We start from the raw sequence: 25,266 nt of genomic DNA, 5'->3' as shown, positions 1-25,266 counted from the left end.
CCCACGTGAAGCGGCAGAAGAAAAAGGTGTTCTATGTTTCCGCACTGGTTTGAGTACAAAACGTGGGCACAGTGCAAGACTTTGTTTCAGCCTGTATTCTAAAAATGTCCAGTCCTGGGAGAATATATGCAGGGAAGATCCACAGGCACTTCTCTTGAAGACATATCACCTGATTTCACTTTCCTGGCCTGGGAGGCTACATAACGGGTCATCAGTGCTCAAATAAGATTACTTGGAAAAATGTGTAACAGCAAGAGTGCCGTTTGTGGGGAAGATTGATAATTACTAGGGGAATTTCCACAGGACACGTTCAAAATTTGAGCATTCAGGCAAACTGGAAAAAATAATAGATTTTTATTCCACTGATTAAAAAAGCATATATAAAACAGGCATAGGAAAATAAGTTAACATCAATGTGCAAATCAACCTTCAGGAACTTTTGGTCATTTTATGGAGGTAATACTGTGCGCATCAGAGTGTTTTCAGAGTCTTTTCTAAGAAAAAAAAACAAGCAGATCAGGCAGTAGGAGCAGTCCGGTTATACACCCTAAGGTTAAAGGAGAAAACAGGATTAGACACTAGCCTTCTCACACTTACAACACAATTATTGAACAACATCAGAGATGTTAGTACTTTTACAAACAGTAAATTACGATGTAGAATTCAATCAATGAGCATCTAAATCTATGACAATTCTAAACTAAAAGAAAAGACTGAAAAAAGTATTAGCTGGACAAATAGCTGGGTTTTGACCATATGAGGTATACCTTATACAGGCGTTAGGTTTGGAGACTTTTTTTGCAATAGCTCTTCTTTTGTCTTCGAGGCTTCTCCGGTGTCATATGATCTACACAGCATTGCCAGATAAGATACAGTCAGCATTATCCATTTGCTTTGTTTTAGTCCCTTTTTTCACAGTCTACACAATTCAGTGGTTGGTATGTTAATACAAATATCATTCACAATAGCTTGGAGTGGAATTCTTTAGGCTAAAGAAAAGTACCCACTCTGATTTCTTTACAGTGGTGTTGTGATGTAGTCACATTGTGATAATAGCCATTTTATTCACTATCCAAAATAATCAGTGATCAATATCAATAACCAGATATGTCTTTGTGAACTATTTAGCCTTACAACACCCTGCCTGTACCGCTGTTATTTTTAAAAGCTCATTCTAGACCAAAGCCATCTCAGAGCTTTTAGAAAAGAAGGCCTCAAGCATCAAGCAATGTATTTTATTGTTACCATTTTATGTAATAACTGTCCTTGAGGTAGACTTTAGAGGTATTAAGCCTTGATTTTTTTCTAGATTGGATCATTACACTTCAAACCACTGTGAATGCGAATATCATGAAAATTTGGTATAATTAAACTACAATAACTTGCATGTTAAATGTTTGGAAATTAATGATTAAGTCTTTGCTCTGTGATATTGTATAAACATTCCACAGCATGCCCACATGCATTTCATGCCTATATTCACATCCTTTTTCTCACATATTAACCACCTATTTTGGCATATCCACTTCCCACTATTGTACACTGTAACACAATATATCTACTAGTTTGAGGATTGTGAAGACCATCACATGCCTTCCAAAGCGCAGCAATCCAGCAATAATCAAACCACAGATTTCTGAATGCAATCCCTACAGCATTTCTGTGTATTTCAACATTCATTCAACAGTTGGAGAACAGCACTTACTGATCAGCTCTGTGAACAAAGTGCTTAAAATTACATAAGCATATCTTGCCATGGTTTACAGCCTACTAACATCACAGGCAAACAGACTCTCAGCTATTAACAGTAATTGTCCAAGCCAAGCTCCAGCAACAAAGAACCAACTCTGAATCAACTACATAGAAGCACTGAAGTTTGATTACAACTGGATCTAACGTGGTGTTCTGATCTATACTGGTTAATATGTGGGAGATAAGCAGTAAAGCATTTTTTCTCCAACTCAAAACCAAAGCCATTTATGTTAAATGTCAAAATGGTCCATGAGCAGTCACCGCTATTATAGGAAAACTGCATATGAAAAAAATCTAATAGGGATTTCCTGAATTCCTCAGTAAAATTCCAAAGGCCAACATAAAAAGCGCAAACAGAACAAACCCCGTTTCCTCTCTTTCCTGTTATAATAGTATTTTTTCTGTACCATTATCCAGTGGCCTGAGAACCCTAAATAATAAAGCCTAGCATGACGGTGATGGAAGTGTGTGGCTGTTTTATAGTGAATAATGCTTAATGTCCAGTTTGTTGTATGGCTTATGAGGTAGGAAACCTGTTTGCATGCGGACTAAACAACAGAAAACAGCACAGAAATGGGAGAGCCATTAGAGACACAAGCATGAGGGTCAGTAGCAGTTTTTCAGCCATGCAGAATTGTATCATGCGTATCATTTAGCAATTAAAGAAAGATTGATAGATGTTCTTACCCTATCCGTTTAAAGTAGTGATGTACAATATACAAGATACAGAAAACAGCTGCAGGAACAGCAACAGGAAATTACTGAACTGGCCAAATAACACATCCTATATATTCTCCATCCTTTTGCACAATGATATAGTATTTGAACACTGCAGCATATATAAACATAGAAAATGTCAATTTATTGCTTAAAAAAAGTGGTTGGTGTGGCGCAACAGATAAGACCACTAGCTGCCAGTGAGCTGCCACTAGCTGCAAGGGTTCGATTCCCATTCTGGGTAACTATGCTGCGCTACACCAATAAGAGTCCCTGGGCAAGACTCCTTACACTACATTGGCCAACCTGTGTAATACGAGTCGCCTTGTAAGTCACTGTGGATAAGAGTGTCAGCTAAATGCCGTAAATGTAAATTGCTTTAAATATTTACAAAACAACAGCAAAAGATTGCAAAGTCTACTGTAATATACATTTACAGTATATAACAAAGCAATCTTGTATCATCACTGTCACATGAATGTTATATTATAAATAAACAAAAGACAAGGTAATATTTTTTTTCTTTATGCATTATGCCTGCTTCTAGTTTCAGAGAAATGCGTGCTTGGTGCTTTAAGGGATGTAATGCATTCTCTGTTGTCATTTTCCACTCATTCAGCACCACACACAAAAAGAGTTAAATGGAGTAGCTATCCAAGCACCACAAATGGTTTATGACTTAAAATGAATAGTACATGGCAATGATGCAAATGTGTAGATGGTTGGAATATGTATTTCTATTTTGGAGCTTATTCCAATAAAGGAACAATAACAATAACAATATAATTAGAATCATAAAGCATCTGACGCCAAACTTTTGTTCCTGGAAGAAACGTCAAAAAGGTACCTGGGACTCACCTACAACACTGGAAAGTATACCCACAAAAACTGCTGTCCCATATGCAATATCTGGAGAGTCTTTAGCCTCTGCAGCTAAGGAAAAACAGTTAGCAGAGAGGTCTTCCATGAATAAACTGGATCAGATATTAGGTTAATTATAAATCCTAGCTTCAGTGATGCTGGGACAAACAGGCAAGATTTAATTTAGTCTGAAATGACTCACATGACCAACTGCTCCAATTAGCTGTAGTATTAACTATATAAGCTGTCCCTGAGGACAGCATCAGAGATGTAATTTAATATAGCAGATTTATTATTCACACAGTTTATGACTCACTTGGATGTGGATCAGGCATCTTTTCTGAGAAAAAAAAGGAAAACAACTTAGTGTATGCTCCTCCCATGGCAACTGATCTGCATGACTGAAATGAGAACACCTGGGAAAAAAAACTCTAATCTTGCAAGGCTGGCATCTATATGTAGTATGAAAGTCAGAGAATACTGATACTAGCCTGGCAAGACAAAGGAAAAACAGCTGAACTATTTACTTAGTAAGTCAGGTGAGGTGGGGCTGGTGCTGGTGCTGGTTGTAGTGGCTGGGATTTCTGTTTCCTGTTGATCACTTTCTGTAAGCAGATTTATATTCATTATGAGTGGCCAATACAACATGCTAGATATGTGCATAGCCACTGAATCAAATCTCCAGTATATGATCAGGGTTCTTTATTGAGAAAACAAATGTTCTTCCCAAATGACTAAAATGAGAGCACCTGGAAACCAATTCTAAACTTTGCAAGTCTGGCTTCTACATGTAGTGTGCAAGTCAGCAGGTTCTACTATACTGGCCTAGCAGGGCAAATGAAAACAGCTACAGCTTACCTAGAAACTCAGAAAAGGTGGTGCTGCTCGTGATTTCTGTTGCCTGTAGATTTATTGTGCTGAGATCTGTAAGCAGAGTTTTATTCATTATGAGGAGCCAACACAATGTGCTAGATTTGTGTGTAGCCATTGAAACAAACTGCAGAAGTACTGCACAGAGGTTTTAAGCACCAAAGAACATTACTTAAAAGCATTTATCTTAGCAATTAGAGAGAGTCTGCTTATAAAAACAGGTGCAAGTAAACATCAGTACAGCAGTAACCAGAATTTCTCTGGTTTTAAGAAAGTAGAAGAAAGTTTGAAGAAGTCTGGTTCCAGATTTCTCCTGGATGACCTTAGTCAGTCAGACCTCTACTTTCTGTATGAATCCTATTTGTACTTATTGTAATATTAGTGTTTCATAAACAAATAAACCCTTACTGCCCAGATAATGAGCTTTTACATTCTAACTTCACCAGTTCCCAAAACCCTCTGCACAGAACTGTAAACACATACAAAGAGCATTCAAATGTTTTTTAAATAAATAAGTATATAATAATAATAATAATAATAATAAAGTTAAACCCAGCTCAGTTAAAACCCAGCTCTTCATCTGCGCATAATGTATTACTTTTTGTTTGGTTAGATATTCAGCCTGAAGCTAAATTATGCTTTAGTGTGTGATCATTTTTGTGGTTTCTTCATGCTGGATTAAATACCAAACTTCAAAAGCTGATCTACTACACAATGACTCCGGCAATTAGTGCACACTGTCCATTGTTCTTCATTCTTTTGGCAATCACTCCTATAATTAATTGGTCCACATCCTGCTAAAACAAACACACACACAGGCCACATTCACCATAGACCATATACAGACAAAGCTTACCCTTAATGCAGACCGGATGTTTTGACCAGCCATGCTCTTCACAAACAATCCTGGGGAAGCCTTCCATTGTGTACCCTGGCTGGCACTGAAATATGGCCTCACTTTTATATGTATAGTGGGATTCCCCTTTAATCTGAACACCAAACTGAACTTCTGGAGCTTGGCACTCGATATCTGTAAATGAAACACAGAGCAGTATATGATCCATACTTTACATTACTAAAAACAAAAGATCCCAGATTACAAAAACAGTTTTTTCCTTGTTTTTCCCCTTGACATATACAAATTTCAGAAAAAAAACTAGCCCGTACTGTCCATATACACAAGACTGGCCCATATTGGATGAACAATGCCTTCATGCATATCCACCTGTTCACTCTGCAGCAGATTTGGACATGGAAGCAACATGGAGGAGAACTTAAACGCTGTAATCGTTCATTAATTATAATCAAGGGAAAACTTTTAATTAATCATGATATTAGTTTGAGGTTGTATCACCCAGCACCAATTTCAGAACAACAAGGACATCAACTCTGGTTTTAGTGAGAACAGTGACAGTAGAGCAGAATGTAATCTGCCTCATGATTCTAGCAAACAAGGCCAACTGATTCTGACTACAAAGCAGTGTGATTACAACAGCAAAACAAAAGCCGTAAAGGAAGCATGATCAGAACAATCCGAAAAAACAAAAATAACCGGCAGCTAAAACAAACCGAGTGTTACCAGCTAAGCTAAGTTCTTCCATTAAATTAACATGATGGTTCAAACTTCACCACCTGAGCAGTCTGATTGTTTTCAGAAAGTAAATATGTGGGTCCACATTATTGTTTTTACACAGGTAAAAAGCTCCCTGGCTGCAAAGAGCCCCTGGTCTTAACAAACAGTATTGCTGCTGATATTCAGACATTATGATGTACCAGTGAAGTTTAGAATATCTAAATATGAATGTAATGTCATGATACTCACATATGCACTGAGGGGGGGCTGAACTGTATTCACCATCTTCCTGACAAGTAATGGACTGGTTTCCTACAAGCTTGTAGCTGAAATTACAAGTGTACTTAATGACGTCTGCATATTCGGGGTACTCTTTCTTTGACTGCACGGTTATCATGCCATTAGGAATCTCAGTAGGTTTCTCACATGTTATCACTGCAAAAACAAGAAAACAAGTAAATAAATACAATATTCTAGACATTTGTTTGCAGTGGAAAAGAAGATAATTGTTATGATTTTCTGAGTACATCATAGGAATTCTGAAACACTGAAAACAGTATCATTAAAAAGACCAGCTTTTGCTAGTTCGAACCATGTCTTCAGCTTATGATGATTTGGGAAAAGACTGTAAGGGAAGGGGAGGGCTCAGAAGAATTTTGGACTGGAGAAGGTGGCTTCTGATTTGTGGTAGGAAGCCAGGCCTCCCTTTGATAAGTGGAGCCAGGAATGATAGATGACAGGGTTAAAAAGGAGGAGGTGGAGGGTTGTGGCATCTTGTCATAGACACGTGAACAAGGATTACATTTATAGGACATTAGATTCAGGCTACATTCCTCCTTCCAAAATGTAATTATTTCAAATCGTTACAGTACTGTATAGTAACTGTAAAACTGCATAGCAAGTTTCTGTCCTGTTGCTTGGCTTAAAATGGCTTATTTCATCACACAAGTGTTTTGCTGATTTTGCCTTTTTGCCTGTTATCTGTAAGCTTAAGAACAAATAATAATGTTACATTTTGTGAAAATGTCAAGTGTATGTGTGTTTTTAAATACACTTGACATTTTACATGAACATATATATATACACACACACACATCACCCTTTGGGGTAACTTACAGAAACACTGTGACCTTCCACTCCATCCAATATCAAGGCACTGCCTACGGTTGGAGCCCTGAAGATAATATCTGAAAAGGAAGCTCATAAAGTTAAAAATCAGGACAGTGGGCTTGAAGTTCTGCTGAACTGAAAACGTATTGGAGCATTACCAGAAAAATCGTACCCTGTGTCACAAACCGGCCTGATGTACGCGCCAAACAGTGTGCCATCTGCCATGTCATACCTCAAATTGGGTGAAGGTTTAGGAAGACCACAGTCTTTCTCTGAAATAAAGGTATAAAAAGAAGTAAATCACATTTCTGAAAAGTAATGGACATTACTGTCACCCAAATATTTTTATTTATTACATTTTGGCTAGGAAAGCTTTTAGCACTATAATAAAGCAGAGAGGTTGCTACTTTTGCAGATCAGTTCTGGATCACTCCAGGTCCCATCAGTACATGTGATTGTGTCTGATCCGTGCTCCACCATATATCCAATGGGACACTCCAAGGTTATTTTAGACCCGTCTGGGAAGTGATTCTTCAGAATAGCTTCATTAGTTAACATCAGGTTACCCTCCGGAACAGGTTGTGGACACTCAGCTGTTTAAGACACAGACACAGATATTAAGACCAGTGCAGGATCATACACTAAAACTGAAGTGAACAGAACTGAATTAACATTAATTATGTGTTTTTAGGACTGACTGAAATTTGCATGACAGAGTGAAATTTAAACACAAAATCACAAATGAAAGAGAGACAGAGAGAGAGACAGAGACCGAGAGAGAGAGACAGAGACCAAGAGAGGCAGAGAGAGACAGAGACAGAGAGGCAGAGACAGAGAGACAGAGACAGAGAGAGGCAGAGAGAGACAGAGACAGAGAGAGAGAGAGAGAGAGAGAGAGAGAGAGAGAGAGAGAGAGAGAGAGAGAGAGAGAGGCAGAGAGAGGCAGAGAGTTCACAATCGTGTGTTCCACCTGAAAACTGGTTTACAGCTCTTCCGCAGCTGTTAAGTATAGACTTTATACTAATACTGTGGGTTAGGCAGGTTAGTAAACCGATTATTAAAGTACTAACCCATTTTGTACCAACGTGAGCAGCCCCTCCCTTTCCATTTTGCTTTGCATTGTGGGATAATAGTAGAGCTGGTCAATATGATCATTTTTTTAATCGCATTGTGATAACTTTTATACACAGTATGCTTTTCTAACCGTATCGAGGATATTATTAGTCTTTTAAGAACACTGATCAACTGCACATTTCATCTCCAACAGTGTAATTAGTCTGGTTTAATTAGATGATGTGCAGCAGATGTTGCACCACGAAACTAAACTCTTTATTTTGTAGTTTATCTTTAGTTTGAATTTCCTTGATTGTAAGCATATACGTTGACTGGCAAAGGATAAACCCGTCTGATTCTTCGATACCATGGAAAAGAAGGACGGATTTCTCGCCCGCATACAAAGGGGTCTTCGAAATTGAGTCCCACAATTGTGGCCTTTAAATACAGCCTCCAAAAAATGTAGCCCCTACTTACTTACTCCAGTGCATTGTGGGACTGTTCTAGTGCACGAAAACTCTGCACGCTTTTGGACACCATTACAAACTGGAGGATCCCGGAAGCAGGACACTACATAGTAAATAGGGCACAGTTTGGGACACAGCTAAACATTTCTCTACGGCTTTACAGTATTAAGATCACCTTAAATGGTGAGAGAGCGTTTCCTGTGATGTTCGCTCTACCATTTCACAGTAGTCTTTGATTTTTGGGGGGAAACCCAGTCCTGACAACAGAGATCAGAACACTTTTTAAATAAAACATGTCTTAATATTACTGACCTGTATTAAAGCGTTCACACTGCAGATAATAGGGCTGAACTGATCACAAATAAAGGTCTTTATTTTATTGCTGGAGTAAAAGTGGGAACAGGTGGGTCTGGTCATAAGTGGGGGAGCCCTGCTTCAGGCTGTTGGCATGCTAGGGTTAGATTAAGATAACCTGTGTCTAAAATAAATGTAAAAATCCCAAATAAACGACATTTTTGTTGATTTTTTTTTTCCAGCGAAACTGTGAGGCCCGAACCGTGACTGGTGTGTAGCTTTACACTAAAAATATTACATTTATGTAACTTTCAATAGAAGTTTATGCCACCACAGTATTTCCATTATCAGAAAAATGCCAAGGGGGAGACAGAAGGTGTTTTGCATATCGCTGCTGTCTTATTAAAAACAGGTATCTCCCTTTTTAGGCGTTTTTAGTTTTCTCCATGGTTTGAACCCTGAAGTGGCCCTATTTCCACTGTGTGAATCACTCTGAATTTAAAAAGACCAATAGAAAAGTTCCAAATTGCTATAATAATAAAAATAATAATAAAAATAATAAATAATAATAATAATAATAATATTAATAATAATAAAAATAATAATAAATAATAATAATAATAAGCTCTTATTTTTACATTTACTTCCAGTCAAAGTTAACATTTTTGCCTTTTCCTGTAGAAATCTCACATTTTGGAGATGCATGTTTTTCCCTGGTCAGCGACGACACACACACACACACACACATACACACATACACACACACACACACACACACACAGACTATAAAAGAGATTTCTACACAACAGCGTTTGCTTAAATACCAAGAGCAACAACCGCTAAAGTTACTAAAGCCCTGAAACAGCTGACTGACCGCTCCAGCTACTCGAGCTGACCGAAGGACAGGCACTTTATCAGGCTACTTACCGGCTTTTCCAGTCCAGACGAACGCCAGCAACACCAGCACCAAAGTCCACGCGCTCATGGTTGACCTGAGCATTTTAAACCGAAGAGAACAGCGAGCAGCGAACAGCGAACAGCGAACAGCGAGCAGCGAACAGCGAACAGCGAGCAGCGAACAGCGAGCAGCGAACAGCTGAGCTGATGAACTTCAGTAGTTAAACTACCGATGTTACCACATGTACCGAACTAGCAAGCAAGGAGCGAGTCTAGCATGTTTCAGATCAAGACCGAATATTAAAGTCGTAGATGGAGCTGCCGCTGTATTCACACTGCCTTCTCGCCTGAGCTTCCCTCAGCTAGCTGAATAGTCCTTTACCGCGCGCGCACCCTTACTCCACTGACTTACAGACTTACACACACACGCACACAGCGGCTCGTGCTCCTGAGGGGTTGCTCTGTACCAGGCAGGCAGGCAGGCAGGCAGGCACACCCTCCCTCCCACAGCCGTCATCTGGGGGCTGGATCTGGGAGCTGACGTTAGTCCTGAAACCTGCCTGATTTTGTTCCACACTGTTAAAACGACCCTCAGTGTTTATACACGATGACCAAACTCTCCACCCTTCTCTGGAAAACCAATATTGCAAGTCTGGACAGAAAACCACAGCAGATGTGGGAGATCTCTTATGAGGTTAGGTTATAAAGGCCATTCGAGGAGTGAGGAGGGGGGGGGTCTACATCCAGATTTTAAGGGTAAAATAATCACTTTATTAGATGTTTCTATGCAACGTGTGTGTGGCTTTCTGCAGCAGAAACAGTACAATTCATTTTATCCCATACAGGAAACGTATATAGGGCAATATTCATATACCTTTTGATTCTTCTGAATAGCTTCATCAGTTAACACCAGGTTACCCTCCAGAACAGGCTTGGGACACTCAGCTGTTTAAGACACAGACACACATACACACACAGACCAGTACAGTATATACTAAAAGCCTAACTTAAATTATCTGTAATTACAATGAACAGATATTTGCATGACAGGATGACATACAAACACACACACACACACACACACACACACACACACACACAGACACATACAGACTTACCAGCTTTTCCAGTCGAGACAAACACCAGCTACAACAGCACCAGAGTCCACTCGCTCATGTTTGACCTGACCATTTTAAACGGAGGACCTCGAGCTGTAGGGAACGCTGTCTCCACAGGCGAGAACTAGCAAGCAAGGTACATGTCTACCATGGTTCAGTACCACACTCATACTCTTGCTCCTGCAAATTACTTGGTCCTGTGGCGTACCTCACCCCAAAGTGAGGTTCTGTACCAGGCAGGCACACCCTTCCACTATCTCTGTGGTTCCAGTCTGGAACAGAAGCCAAGTGAACTATCCATTTTTTTTATTTGAGGAGGGAAAACATGTTAATGTCTGCTCTAATCCGAATTTGAATATTAAAATATGACAAAACAGTAATAATTTGATATGGTTATGGTATGGCAATATGTAGATTTGATACATATATTTTCACATATTAAAATGCATTTTAATTACATACAATGCAACTTATTTGAAACAGATCTCTCTTAAATATGAGACATACACTTGCCCAAATGTTTGTGGAATGCACTCAGCACTAAGTTGCACACATACACAGCTTGTCTCATACTTATAGAGTAGTACTGCCAAAAGAACAGGGCTTTCTGGAGCAAATAAACCTGTAAACCTATTGGCACCATAAAGCCCCCAGCATTGTTCTCTGGTGATGATCCTCCACTCAGTACTTTGGGGATGAGTTGGGGAGTTGGGGATGAGGTAAGATGGTTATCATCCAACATCCTGACCTTAGTAACACTCTTGACGCTGAATGCAACATGCAACCAAACGCCTTCCTTGAACAACAGAGACAGTTTAATTCCACTGATTTCAGAGGAAACAATGAATGAGCAGGTGTCCCAATACTATAGTCCATGTAGTGCCCATTCATTCTACAGCTGTTTAGCCTTGCCTATTCATACTGAATGTACAGGTAGTGTTTTAACCAGGACAGCTTATAGAACAGGGCACAATAAAGCCCCAATATCAGATGATTCTGAGCCAAATATGGCCCAAAAATGGCCAGCAAAAACGGCCCAACTGTAGTCAGTTGCCGCTGTGTATCAGCACTCAGCACTTTGTCCCACTGCCGTCATTCCACGACAGTGTTGGACAAATGAGTAGCAAATGTAGTAGTAGGCAGGTCAAAAGAAGGTCATCTAGGAGGGAAACCAAACGGAAGAGAGCTAATTTACATAGGCCATATCAGTCTTAAAGGCAGAGCAATAGAAATGGCTTGTTTAATTGTAAGGACTGAGGACAGAAGACAGGGAAATGGGCCACACATATGTTATAAGGAGTCCTCAGATAAATATGTAGCACATGACTCTGTTGTTCAGTTGCAGGGGACACTGTACAAAACACAGTTGCTATAGCAAGTGTGTAACAAGTAAGGAGAAATGAAAACGATCTGAAAGTCATGTCTGATGAGGTCCAGAGTCTGATCACTAGGGTAGTGTGAGTCATTCTTAGGGTGTTCCCTTGTTTTCGTGGTGGTTTCTTTCCAACCGCAGATGAAATCTGATGGAACTGGAAACTCTTTCGTACTGTAGCCTCCCAACTTCCTCGCCTATTAAACTTTGACTGATGTCTGAATCGTATTTGTCGCTGTCAAGCTAGAAAAATGATATGCTGGAAAATGCTGGATTTGTGGGGAAAAAGACAGAGGCCTAAAAGAGTTTATGAAATGATGTAGATTCAGAAGAGCGGTGCCATGTATCATAGTAACATACTGTATGTTTGATGGTATCGGGTTGCCAAGCAAGACAGTATGAACACGCCTGACTTAGCAGTTAAACTGCTGAACCTTGGGAGTTACCACATGCTTCCCATTATGTGGTTTCTGTCACCATAGTAATGTCTCTTTAGTGTATGAACAGCTACAGTAAATAAAAAAGGAAATGAAAGGGAGTTACTCAGTATTCTTCCCTCATAAGAACAACCACTGTCTGACAGCATTGTCCCTTCCCTACCTCTCTGTACACGCAACATTTAGGCTTGGCTTTCTGTTCATAGAGCCTGTGGTGTCACACAAAGAGAATGCCAAATGAGTCCATTTTTAGCTCTTACTAAGACAGCAGTCACCTCCGTACGTCAGAGTCTTTCAAAGTCAACATTTTGTGAAGAAGTGTCTCATTCCAGGCTATCTGTGGCAGCAGAACAAGCAGAGCGCAACTGGGCCTGTGACCTTTTTTTCCACATTCTTATAAAAAGCAGCCATTCCTTGCTGTCTTGTCCAGAACAGCAACCAGTCCGACCGTATCAAAGCATGTCCGCCGCCTGTGCTGTGTCCTTATCTAAAGAAAGAAAACTACCCCACCCAGTCTAATTTCTCTGGGACAGAGATAGAGTGCCTAAGTTCACAGCTCCTAACTCTCTTAGAATTGCCAGTAAGAGCTGTGACTGTATGAGGGAAGGCAGCCAAAGCAGCTTAGTCAAATACAAGCCAAAAGCAACAAGATTATTTCCATTACAGTTTCTACAATTTATAGTTTATTTTTGAGCTGAGAAGAAGAAGTTAGAAGAGCTTTATGAACACCTGCCTTATGAATGTTCTCTAACTGTACATTAGGAGTTACACAGAGCGGCTTTGTGCTCTTTGGTGACACCTGGTGGTGTTTACAGCTGTATGTGGCTGTGAATGTGCTGACAGAGGTGTGACAGAGGTTGTTAGTCCTCCATAAAACTACACAAACTTCCTGGCACTTTGTGATGTCATCTTGTTTATCTGTACACTACTGTTAGCCGTACTCACCTGATTCAATCAATAAATTACTTATGTTGATCTGAAGTGGGAAAATCTTCAATCCTGTATAAACACTGATGCCCATATATGGATTCATTTCCTTTTCCAAGGAAAAGAATTAGAACTAGCCAACAACAACCAAAAAGGGGCTCAGCATGTTTGTATTTTTGGGCCAACACCTCATATCTCCACAAAGATAACTTGAGAAAAGGAAGGGAAAAAAACTTTAACTGAAGTTAATATCTGTGTTCTGAACGGTTCGCTTGTTAACCATTCTTTATTCACCATAAAGCATTTGCTACATACTGACCTGACTAAGGGACCCCCAAAAGACCTTTCACATTTCTTATAAATGTAAATGTATTTATTGTTTTAATTAGTTTTTGTCAATTTTTTCCCTTTTTCTCCCAATTTGGTACTTCTAATTAACCCACCCGTGCACAGCTTCCCAAACCCTAGCAATGCTCCCGACACTAGGAGGATAATGACTCAACACATCTCCTCTGATACATACAGCCATCGCCTCTTTTTGAACTGCCGCCAACGAGCTCAGAGGAAAGCACTGGGTCCACTGCTCCTCCGCACCAGCTAACTGACACCTGTGCTGACCAACACTGCTTAAGACTGATGAGGGGAGATACATCATGTACTCACCTGGAGAGAGAACGGCACTGGTGTCTTGGGCCATCTGTGTATTCTTGCCACTCTGGGATACGTCCGACACAACGCAACAACAGTAGTAAGACACCATTGAAAATTCTAGCGTACATCATATGTAAACTAGATTTTGCAATGAATTATGGGTGTTTCATAGCACACTTTATAGGGAGTAAAATGTATGGTTGAGGTGGCTGACATGCTATCTAGTGCACTACTTTTGTAATAGGAAGCAATTCTGCATACAGCTAAAGACATTCCAAACTGATTCTAATATGGATGTCCCGGTTTGATTCACTGGATCTGGACCAGGTCCAATCCATGCACATTTTAATAGATCAGATATTGGCTTTTTTAATCCAGATCCAGTTCCGATCCTTTGTTTTTACCAATGTGTTCTAGCAGAGCACTCTTTGTAGATCTCTAGGCACCATTCACAGCCTGCAGCAGCAAGGAACGTTCTCGGTTTCAGGTAGGGTATTTAATAGACAGACTCCAGTCCATGTCTAGACCTACATGAATTTGATTGTGGAGCGAGTACAAAATCTTGGAGGAAAAAAACAACAATGGCAACAATGGCATATTTGAGACCAAAACACACACATTTTGCTCATGGATAACAGTAGGCCAATATTCAGAAAGTAAAATGGCATCTTCAGAATTGTACAAAGTACAAAGAGAAGCACGAAGAGAAGTCGACGGTGAAAGTCGTTTGTTTAAATCTGGCTGAGAGAAGCACAATGTGCTTAATTTGTAATGAAACCCTGTCCATTGTGAAGAGGGGTAATGTGAGGCACCACAATCAGGCCAAACATGCACACTTTGATCAAAACTACTCACAGATCTATAGCGATCCTTCGTCCTCTAATCACATCAAATCAGGTTTACTGTCACTTCACATGAACACAGGTGTAAAGGTGAGTGGAAGACAGATACAAATATATAAAATAAAAAATATGTATAATATAACTAAACTAAACTAAAAAGGAGACTACAGAAGATACAAAACATATACACTATACACAAAACCATACACTATACATACATACATACTGCACTTTTCAAATATGCAAGCTATTCATATGATATATTATTAATGTTAAGTATATACAGATATCACACATTATTATTTAGGGTACACATATAGGGTGAGAGTCTTTGGTGCACAGCATGACTAGGACTGTTAGTCCCAGTTGTAAAGTGCAAGGTGTAGAGTGAGTTTATTTGGGTGAAGGCGTGTGTGCTTTATCCAGAGAGTCCCACAGTAGTGCTGACTGGAGTGAGATGTGTGTGTAATGGGTAAAAAAGTGACCCACAGCTACTGGCTGGATGCACAGCTGCCTGATGGCCTGGGGAAAGAAGCAGTCTTAGAACCGTCTGGTTCTGGTCTTCATGCTTCTGTACCTCGTGCCGCTGTGCAGCTGTGAGAACAGACAGTGGTTTTGGTGGGTGTAGTCTTTAATAATCCTCCTGGACTTTCTCAGACAGTGGTTTGGGAGCTGTCTCTTGGTGATGTGCTGGGTTGTGCACACCACCCTCTGGAAAGCTTTCTGCTCAAGGATGGTGCAGTTCCCATACCAGATGCGGTACACAGTGCAGGTGTAGAATATCCTAAAGATGTGGGGGTTCAAACTTAACCTCCTAAGCTGAGGGTTGTGTCTTCCTCGACACCCATGTGGTGTGTTCTGACCATGTAAGTTCCTCTGTGAGGTAAAAAAACAAAGAAACTGTTGATGGAGATAGAGGTGTGTACTCTCTCCTGCTTCCTGAAGTCCACTATCAGGTCCTTGGTCTTGCTGATGTTTAGAGAGAGGCAATTTTTCTGGCACCAGTGTGTCAGGAAGCTAACCTCCTCTCTGTAGGTGGCCTCGCCGTTGCTGGAGATCATGCCCAAGAAAGTTATATCATTAGCCAATTTAATGATGACATTGGAGCGCTGTCTCGTTGTGCAGCTATGGGTGTACGGCAGTACAGGAGTGGGCTGAGCACACAGTCCTGAGGGGCTCCAGTGTTGAGGGTGAGTGAATAGGATGTGATTCTGCACATCCTTTCTACCTACCGTCAGCCTGTAAGGAAGCCCAGGATCCAGCTGCACAGAGAGCTGTTCAGACCCAGATCCTGGAGCTTGATGTCGATTCTCATGGGAACAACGGTGTTGAATGCTGAACTGTAGTCTACAAAAAGCATTCTCACACACATGTGCTCTTCTTGTGTGGAGAGTCAAGGCTATTGCTTCGTCAGTGGATCTGTTCTGCCTGTACGCAAACTGCAAATTTGGGAAACTGTAGCATTGAAGAATAATAATATACATATTGCAGTACCCCTGATTCAGCCCTTCAAAGCTAAACGTAATCTATGGCTGTAGTGCTTTGACTTTAGTGTCTGAGCTGCATTTCTGAGCTTCAGTTGAGCTTCAGAATTTAGGTTTCTTTGTACAGCTTTTTTAAATAACATACTTAGTCATAAAGCGGCTTTACAGAATGCCTGCCCAGACCTGGGGGAACGTCTAGACCAACAGCGCTAAAGAAAAACGCCTTAACAGCATTAGGGACGGAATCTGAGGGAAAAAAAAGAAAACCAGAAGAAAAGAGGAACATCCTCTTTGGTCAACACTGGAATAAACATGAAACATGTGTATCTTCTTCAAGCCTGTTGGAAAAGCATCCCAGCAGGCTCCCCATGAAGCTGTTTGAGAGAACGCCAAGAGTGTGCAAAGCTGCATCAAGGCAAAGACGAGGTTACTTTGAAAAATGTAAAATATGAGACCACTTTTTTTCCTGCATAGTTGCATAGTTTTGATGTCTTACTTTTCTTCAGTGGTGGCTCGTGCAGTGTAGTGGATAACACCACCGCACTCTATGGAGCAACCTAGGTTTTTCTAGCTGCTTGGGCAAAAACACCATGCTGTACGAGTCTGTGATCCAGACTGCTATTGCTGTATCCACCTACATATGACTGAAGTAACTCTTTCTAAGAGCATTACCAAAGCTGTAAATGTAACTCTTCTAAAATGTGGACTGGGCGTTCCCAAGCCTTCACTGGTGATGTATATCAGGACCTCTGTTGTCCATCCATCATCCATCTGCTTTTGCATTTGGTGCAAGGTAGAAATACACAAAAGCCAAAAACCTGCTCATGCTTCTTAAATCAAGGGTAATAAAAGAGTAATTGTCCCTAGTGTCCAGGGAAGAATGCCTTCTACTAGATGATGCAGCACTGCTGGGAGGATTTGATTGCATTCAATGACAAGAGCCTTAGTGAGGTCAGGACGTTGGATCATCCCCAACTCCACAACTCATCCCAAAAGTGTTGGATGGAGCACCAACCATGATTCCAGAGAGCACAGTTCCTGTGTTGGGCCTGGCATTAGACATGATGCCATTAGGTTTGAGTATTTCTGCTCCAGAGAGTCCTATTCTATTGGCGATACTTCTCTACAAGAATTAGACAAGCTGTGTGTGTGTGTGTATTTGCACATCTGTGTCAGCAACGGGTGCAACTTTAAGTAGCTGAATGCATGCATTAGAAGGGGTGTCCACAAACATTTGGACAAGTGTAACAGCTTTAAATGTCTTCACCTCGCTCAGCACAGTTGATGGATTATTCTTAATCAAGCACAATATGGTCTTTTTAATCCAAAGCCATATGTTTCATGTGGTAAATAGTCGGCACTGTGGGCTCGGGGCTGGGTGTCTCACTGTGCAATTACAGTTACAGCTTGACTTGATGTTGTCACTGTCATGGTTACTGTTTGCGATCATTCTGCCTCTTCTGAAGGAACTGAATTAGTCACACATTATTTAATCTTCTGGCTTTGTAGTTCTTTCTTTGCAGAAAGGGAGCATGCATGGTGTGCGTGTGCAGGACCCCGGAGCGAATGATTTTTTAATTAAGATATTGTAAAATTAAGATAATGTAAAAATGGAGATGCAATTAGAAAGGTGAAAATCACACACACACAAACACACACACTCAGATCAAATCATCCTTATAATTGCGTTCAAGGGAGTCCTCGAGGCCCTGAACCAAATGTTAACAAAGTTTACAGAGTTTGTGCACTAAAGTGTGGAGGTGCAAGGAGGAGAGCGGGCAAGTGCCAGAAATTCCTTTCCTTTATGTCCACTGTTGGCAGTGGAGACGTGAGTGCTTTGGGGCCGTCTCCAGCATGAGTCATTTGAGGAGAATTCACAACATCTCACTTAACGAAGATCCTCTGGAGGAAGATCAGTAAGCTTCAAACCACATCAGCAGTTGGGTGCTGCAGAACATCACCATGTGCCTCAAATACATCCACACGGTTTATTCTGTGGAGGTTCGTTTTTAACTAAATAAACGAAATGATCAAATCACAGAGAATGAATGACAGTGAATTTGTGAAGTGGAAATGAGCTGAACTAATGAGCTCTAATTATTAGTCATGATTACTCATTTAAACCTGAATCCTCCATTTCAAAACATTGATTATAATTTACCTTCTTGATGAACCAGCAGGGTTTAGGTGCTAATTTGCATGATAATAATGCACATTTTAAACATCCTACTGATCTCTGAGTGTAGGAGTGAATAACCCAGCATATCCACCATCAACAAGACAGCTAAAAAAAAAAGCTTGACGTTTTTCTACTAGATGTTTTACTATTCATATTGTGCTTAAAAATAGTTCAACCACAACCTACAAACCACCACTTTTGAAATTATTAAGTTAATTTTACACCATTCAGCCATAACATTAAAACCCCCTGGTGTGAAGTAAAGAACATTAATTTGCATCTGTGTAACTTTAAAATGTAGACAACGGATACTGATATGAAACTTGTGTAATTAAACAGATGCAGTACAGTGTCTACATTCAATACGGGTTCACTGTGACTGAGGGTGTAGACCAGACCCTCTAGCAACCTTTTTTAAAGACACTAGCGACAAATCTAGAGACTTTTTCTGGTGTTATTGGAGACTTGAACGCGTGTTCTTCAGTTACTGTCCTCAGCAGCGGGTGCTGCCGTGAGCCCCGTCCCACAACACTCACAGTGCTCAGCCTCACAGTCAGAGCAGACCCACACCAACAAATATAAATGCGTCTTCAGTGTGACACGAAAATAAATCCCTGCATTTAACTTTACACAGTCTCAGTCACTCATTCACCTCAAAACTAACAAAAAAATAAATAAACAAAATAAAGAAAACACAAAACCTAAGTAACTCTGCCAAACTGTCTCTTTTAAGGTCACTTTGTCGGTCCCAAGCCCGGATACAGGAATAGGGATGAATGTAGAGTAGCAGTTCCACCCCACATAACAGTATTTTAATAAAATCTGATTTGCTCAAATTTAACAACACAGGACAAAATTGATTTGTGTCATTTATGTAAAAATGATTTATGTAATGTGGCTCTAGACAAAGCATTAAAGTCATGAAATTATTTTGGGAAGTGACGGCCTATTTCTAAGGCAGAAGTAGACTCAACAGGAGTGGTTCATCTAATAATTCTAACACATTCAGGGTGTTTTTTACTCACTGTTTTCTTTCCCACAACGTTATTGCTTTATTCTACAGCTTCAAATACACGCAAATGAACAATTATGCAAATTGCAAAGATGACGTCATTTAGGACAGCTCATAGCTCCTTTCCCTACTGAGGAGTTTTCAACGCTGGTGTAGACCTGCCCCAGTTTCTATGTTGCTGTCTCACTGAACAGCTGAGCTAATGGTGCTGGATTACACACAGTCCTGCACTTCTTTCCACATTTAATGTCGCTAAAAACTAAAATGCAACTTATGAAACTAAAGACTAAGTAAACTCTGTTAACATACGTTAAGTACATCAATCTGAAGGCAACCTTATCTTACCTAATTGTACATTTCTGGGTGGCGGGTACTCACATGTCTCTAGAGGTTTGTGTTTTCTCTGGGGATTTTTATTGCCATTTTTTTTAGCTCGTAAAAGTAGTTTGATATTAGAGAGCAGATAACAAACACCAGCAGGCTGTACGGGCCTTTTACGTTTTTGGATAGTGTCTGCACTTTACAGACGGCCCCTTGCCGTGTTCGGCTCGCAGAGTGTAGCTATATATATAGGTACAGCTGCCTAAATAAAGCCGGGGGTCGGATATTTAGGATATTTTGATAGGCTAAAAGCCTCATATCAGAGAATGCTCCCAGCAGAGGGTTAGGAAAGATATTTGAATAGCGTTCATGACTATAATCAGGGTAATTGCTTATAATTAAGGAGGTAATAAGGTAATATATATGTATTTTTTAAATTATTATTATTTTTTTTTTTTATTTGTAACACCCACGCAAATATTAAAAATAAGCCCAGAAGCACCCGAGAAAAACAGAATTAGCATGAAAACGTTAAAAAACAGTTGTGGGTTCACGCATGCGCAGACTCTGTAAGTAGTAATAGCTAACACCGGCTATTCTGATTAAATTTACTCGGACAAATGAGAAGATTGGAAACTGGAAATATAGTTTATTATAATTATTTCTTATTATAATAATTTATTCTCAGTTTCACCACGATTTAGAAAAAGTACTTTCAGAGATTGTAGGAGGTTGAGCAAGAGGAGACACCGAGCATCCAGCCGTAAGGAGACAGTGCTGTACGGCCGGGGTGGGGAGTTGTTATTAATGGACGGAGAGTAATATATTTAATAATGTTTGTTTACTTCTCGTCTCGTTTTCGCCCTGAAAAATATGTCAACAATATTTTCCGTCAGTTTTCGTTGATGAAATGAGCTCACACTGTGACCCCGTCTCTCCTTTTTCAGTAAAGGAGGGTGGGATCTCTGAAAGACGCAGTGGATGGGTGGGACTGTCCACCGCCCAGTTCCCCAAAAGCATGGTACCACCAGGTGGAGATGGACCTCAGGGTGGTGAGTCATGTCTAAGTCATTCCGGGAACGCAGTCCAGTCAGTCCGTGTGAATGAGCTGTTTATGGGATTTGTCAAAACTCAGGATCCTGTACATTAAAAACAGTGGAAACAGCTGCCAAAAGACAGTACCCAACTAATCATTCTCTTATTCTGATCTCTATCAAACCCATAATAACAAACTGTCAAGAGGCCGCATCTCTTTTCCCATAAACCTTTATTTTACAGTGCATGAATAGAACACCAGGACAGGGTTATCTTAGCTTTTGATCCACTTTAAATCTTTTCTTTTAAATACTTAAATACAAAAATAATGGAGCGAATTTACAGATCTCTATTCGTTCTTCTGAGAGAGCACTCAACAACATATTTATAAAGGTGCTGTACAATATTTAAACATTTACATCTTGGACCACATGATACAGACCATCAGGATTCCACCACCTGCGATGAAGCGATTCGAGACCCCATCATTTCGCTCCGCAACATTTCTTGGAGTGGTGGCTTAAACGTTGCTGATTATACTTGGTGCGGAAAAGGTTATGGCCTCTTTTTCTGTTTGTTTTTACACTGTGTCCATTTTTAAAACACATTTAACTAAAATTCAGTTGGATGTCCCTGACATAAAGTGGTGCCAAACCTGATCTGTCGGGATACCGCCATAACTTGGTACCATTTATATTGGATGAGTGAATAAAAGAGCTGGGTGCTTTGGAGGTGATTCATCACTGGCTGCGGAACAGAGCAAAAATGCCATGGCACTGAATGACTTGAATATGTCTACGCTATCACACATGACCATCAACTATTGTACATCAGTTCATACCCTGAGGTGACTTACGTGACACACACACACACACACATACAGAGTACAACACACACTAGATGGCCGCCAATCCTTTGGTATTGATAGAGTGTGTCAGCTACCTAACCATAGTTCGTCTATCAGAGTACAACTACGACTGAACTCCCATTGAAATCAGCCCTTAATGATGCTACACACAACATTTTCTCATGAGCAACGATGGGTCATTTATGGAATAATATTAAAATAACAGAAAACACTTTTCCCCCAAAAAATAAATCAATAAAATTCTCACCATGGGCTGGCATTTATACTAAATCATATTGTCGCTGTCATGCAAAACCTTGTATCTCCTGCTGTTTTTCACTTCTTGACATAATGTGGATCTGGCTGGAGTCATTTACATTGTGTCCAAATTTCATTGTATTGAAAAACAGACCAACAGAAATGCTCCAAAATGACAAATGGAATCAAATTGAAAGAATTAGGAAGGATTTTTCCTTCTCCTGTAAAGTTGCCATTTTGAAGAGGTTTCAAGGTTTTTACGTGACAGCTGTGATTTCTAATTTACAAAAATCACCGAGATCTCTTAACAGAGCCATCTGAAAATGATGATACTCTCCCATCAACCGAAGTGTTGGAATGCTTACATTGCCTGCATTTGCATTCGATTTGGAGACGGACATCTGGGAAAAGTGCAAGAAAATGAAACGCTCAAGATCACGTAACATTTACAGACACTCCTGCACGTACCGTTAGTTCTCGTGATGAGTCAAAAGTAGCTGCTACAAGGTAAATCTACCACGGTGCTTACTATGTACTTTGGAACTCTACACGTTGTACTCAGTGATTGGATATGGCTACATGTCTCTATGCTCATATACATATTTCAATAAGTTACACAGGTTCCATACAAATGGCAAAGAAGATATTAAAGCACAAGTTTCTGGTCTTTTGCAATAACATGGTTTGAAGATCAAGGATAGGGGCGTCAGAGAACAGTCTAGAAAAGTCCTTGGTAAAGCTAGATGCTGGAGAAAGCAGTCAGCCTTAAGCCTCTTTGTTGGTTATTAGAGTCTGGTTGAAAGACATCCTTGACTGGCATTGTAAAAAAAAAAGGCATGCGACAAAGCAACTGGAGGGATGAGGGTCATGTTTTTTTTGCATGCAGTAATAGGACACTCTTTGGGGTCAGGGGAACATGACTACAGAACGTGTAGAAAAACCCAAACTCATGTTCGTTCTTTTGGTGATTGGTAGGGCGTGAAGGTCCCTTTCATTGCATATGGATGAAGTGCATTGTGATGGACAGGAGAGAGTCTGCATTTACCAAAAAAAAAAAAAAAACTGTCGGCGATTGGCACAAACTGAGAAGACAGAATTTGAGGCAAGGCGGGCAAAACTGAGTGCCTTTTTCTTGAGGTCCAAAAAGTCTTGACCAAAAGTCCCAACAGAAGTTTCGCAAATAAAGGATAGATGTCCCACTCTGGGCCTCCTCACACTGAACATCACATCGCTCCCGGTAGGAATTGCGTAAGAGCAGAAATAGCAGCAAGTCCATTTAACAGCTTTCATCCATCAAGTGATTAACCTCATGAGGGCACAGTGCAAGCTATCATATACCATGCCACGCGTGTGGACGTTAGCATGTAGGGGTCAGACATGGCAGACTTGTAAACATGACAGAAGTGTGAATTTGGCAAATTGTGTTTTCTGGTGAAAGCAAAGCAAAGAGGGGAGCAGTTCCGGTTCAATCCACAATGCCCACGATTGCGTCCTTTAGCTACCCGTAAAAATCACGCATCACCTCCTCACGGGTGAGAATGCGTGCAGAGCTGGGGACCTTCCAGAGGCTAGCACCAGTCTGCCCACTTAAGCTGAGTGCTGAGCTGCTGAGTGCTGAGCTCATCGTTGAGCCCTCTGGTGAGTCTTCCTCGCTTTCGTTCTGGTCCTCTCTTTGCTTTTCCATATTGTATACCTGCATATCCCTCTTTTCCTCCTCACTTTTCCTCTTTGAATCACTCTGTCCTTCTTTACTCCTCCTCCTCCTCAAAATTCTCTTCTCGTCTTCATGTTTATGGTGACCACTGCTCTTCTTTTCTCTGGATTTGTTGGAGTTTCTGTCTTGCTTCTCCTCCTGCAGCTGCTTTTTTCTTCTCAAGGTGCTTTTCAGCTCTGGCTCCTCGTCCTCCGACCCCACCCCTTTCTCCACCATCTCTTCTGCTTGTACTTTTCGTTCTGCTCTCTCCCTCTCCATGCCCTCTCTCTTGCTGCTTCTCGGCCTTTCTCTCGTAAGATCCTTCTCCACCCTCTCCTCGCTGTCCTTCTTTTCATCAATTCGAGACTTTCTCTTTGACCGACTGTGCCCAGTTTCCTTCTGCATCTCACTGACGGCTGCTTCCCGCCCTTCCTGGTTTGACTTTCTTGTTTGGCTCTGTTGGTGTTTGCTGGATTTCCTGTGCCTGCTGGATTCTTGTGCAGGTTGTGGTTTTCTCTCTCTGAGAGAGTTGTGAGATTTGTCTTTGGTTTTAGATGGACCGTTAAGCTTCTTCTCACTCGTTTTTCTTGTAGAGTCAAGGTTGTACTCTCTAGACTGACTTCTCTTGACAGGTCTGGGCTCCGAGGCTGTGGGAAAGTCAGGGTCTTGAGGCTCGGAGCCTCTATCTTTGTTGACTTCTTTGGGGCGAGGCGAAAGGCTAGTCTTGGACTCAGAAAGCTCTGGAGAGAGGGCACAGGAGCTCTCCTTTGCTGAGCAAGGAGAGGGGGAGAAAGCTTGGCAAGGTGAACAGAATGAAAAGGCAGAAGCATCTGATGGCAGCGGATCTGAGAGGAAAACGTCACTGGCAGAGCCTAGAGGTGATGAGACTTTTGGATCTGCTGCTGAAGAGTCTGGAGTGAGAAAACAATAACAATACATATGTCAAATGTATATTTAAGGAATGTTAAAACCTGCTGAAAGGTTAAGGATGTATTCTACCAAATATAATTTTTTTGTATTTTTCCCATATTCTTTTTAACACAGACCATCCTCAGCACAGCAATAACACTGCCATGGTAGTGGCTGTGCTGGTTTGATTGGTTCGAGTGTATTAAGGACAGCAGTGTTGTTGGGGTTTTACACGCACCAGAATCACTCACCTCACAAAAATACACAGCCAAGAGCAGTTCTATGGTCATTAATTGACTGTTGATACATGACTAGAAGAGGGTTAACACACTTGTTGTGTTGTGCATGATATCAGATCTCAGCCTCTACAGCACAAAAAAAATTAATTAATCTTCCAAAGTGAACTTATCTTAAATCCAGACAACAGGCCTCATTAATGAAACCTTCATAAAAACATGAGCAAACCGCAAGTACATTACAATCCAAACTTTTGCCAAGTTGAAAAACTTCAGAGGTACAAGACCAAGCACAGCAAAGAATGTTATTTTGGTATGCGACCCTCGCTTCACTTGCAATGCCTCAAGTAT

General features: G+C 40.7%; 2 protein-coding genes across 5 annotated transcripts in view; both read right to left on the bottom strand.

Annotated features, from left to right (window-relative positions):
- Positions 1-335: 335 nt before the first annotated feature.
- On the bottom strand, positions 336-10,851 carry LOC140560324 (membrane cofactor protein). Of its 3 annotated transcripts, none has more exons than XM_072684704.1 (14): positions 10,713-10,851; positions 10,469-10,539; positions 7,291-7,476; positions 7,056-7,155; positions 6,890-6,960; positions 6,023-6,208; positions 5,057-5,230; positions 4,189-4,254; positions 3,858-3,935; positions 3,647-3,670; positions 3,328-3,402; positions 2,440-2,488; positions 768-847; positions 336-547 (listed from the first exon to the last, which is right to left on the bottom strand). In XM_072684704.1, the coding sequence occupies exons 3-13, from the start codon at positions 7,439-7,441 to the stop codon at positions 769-771; spliced, it is 1,053 nt and encodes a 350-aa protein (XP_072540805.1). In that variant the 5' UTR covers positions 7,442-7,476; positions 10,469-10,539; positions 10,713-10,851; the 3' UTR covers positions 336-547; position 768. The 3 variants fall into 3 exon arrangements, with proteins under 3 accessions (XP_072540805.1, XP_072540802.1, XP_072540803.1); XM_072684701.1 differs by lacking the exon at positions 10,713-10,851 and adding an exon at positions 10,015-10,170 and having other exon boundaries at positions 10,469-10,476; XM_072684702.1 differs by lacking the exons at positions 10,469-10,539; positions 10,713-10,851 and adding an exon at positions 9,625-10,008.
- A 10,349-nt stretch (positions 10,852-21,200) lies between these two features.
- Positions 21,201-25,266, bottom strand: part of magi3b (membrane associated guanylate kinase, WW and PDZ domain containing 3b) — a 148,951-nt gene continuing 144,885 nt past the window's right edge. Inside the window, exon 22 of one of the 2 annotated variants that reach the window (XM_072684698.1) lies at positions 21,201-24,681. In XM_072684698.1, coding sequence (XP_072540799.1) covers positions 23,576-24,681 — 1,106 coding nt within the window. In that variant the 3' untranslated portion in view covers positions 21,201-23,575. The remainder of the gene's footprint in view (positions 24,682-25,266) is intronic. The other variant, XM_072684699.1, reaches the window with a different exon arrangement.

Source organism: Salminus brasiliensis, chromosome 7, assembly GCF_030463535.1.
Source record: "Salminus brasiliensis chromosome 7, fSalBra1.hap2, whole genome shotgun sequence".
NCBI classification, from domain to species: Eukaryota; Metazoa; Chordata; class Actinopteri; order Characiformes; family Bryconidae; genus Salminus; species Salminus brasiliensis.
Note: the sequence above shows the minus strand (reverse complement) of the source record. Positions and strands in the feature narration are given on the sequence as shown.

Bases quoted from the DNA above. Each gene is read 5' to 3' on its own strand.
- LOC140560324 (XM_072684701.1), bottom strand. From the start codon at position 10,111: ATGACGGCTGTGGGAGGGAGGGTGTGCCTGCCTGCCTGCCTGCCTGCC. The intron at 5,231-6,022 runs GTGAGTATCATG...TTTCATTTACAG, and splicing joins AGCCCCCCCTCAGTGCATAT to ATATCGAGTGCCAAGCTCCA. The intron at 848-2,439 runs GTAAGAACATCT...AATGCTGTGTAG, and splicing joins CACTACTTTAAACGGATAGG to ATCATATGACACCGGAGAAG.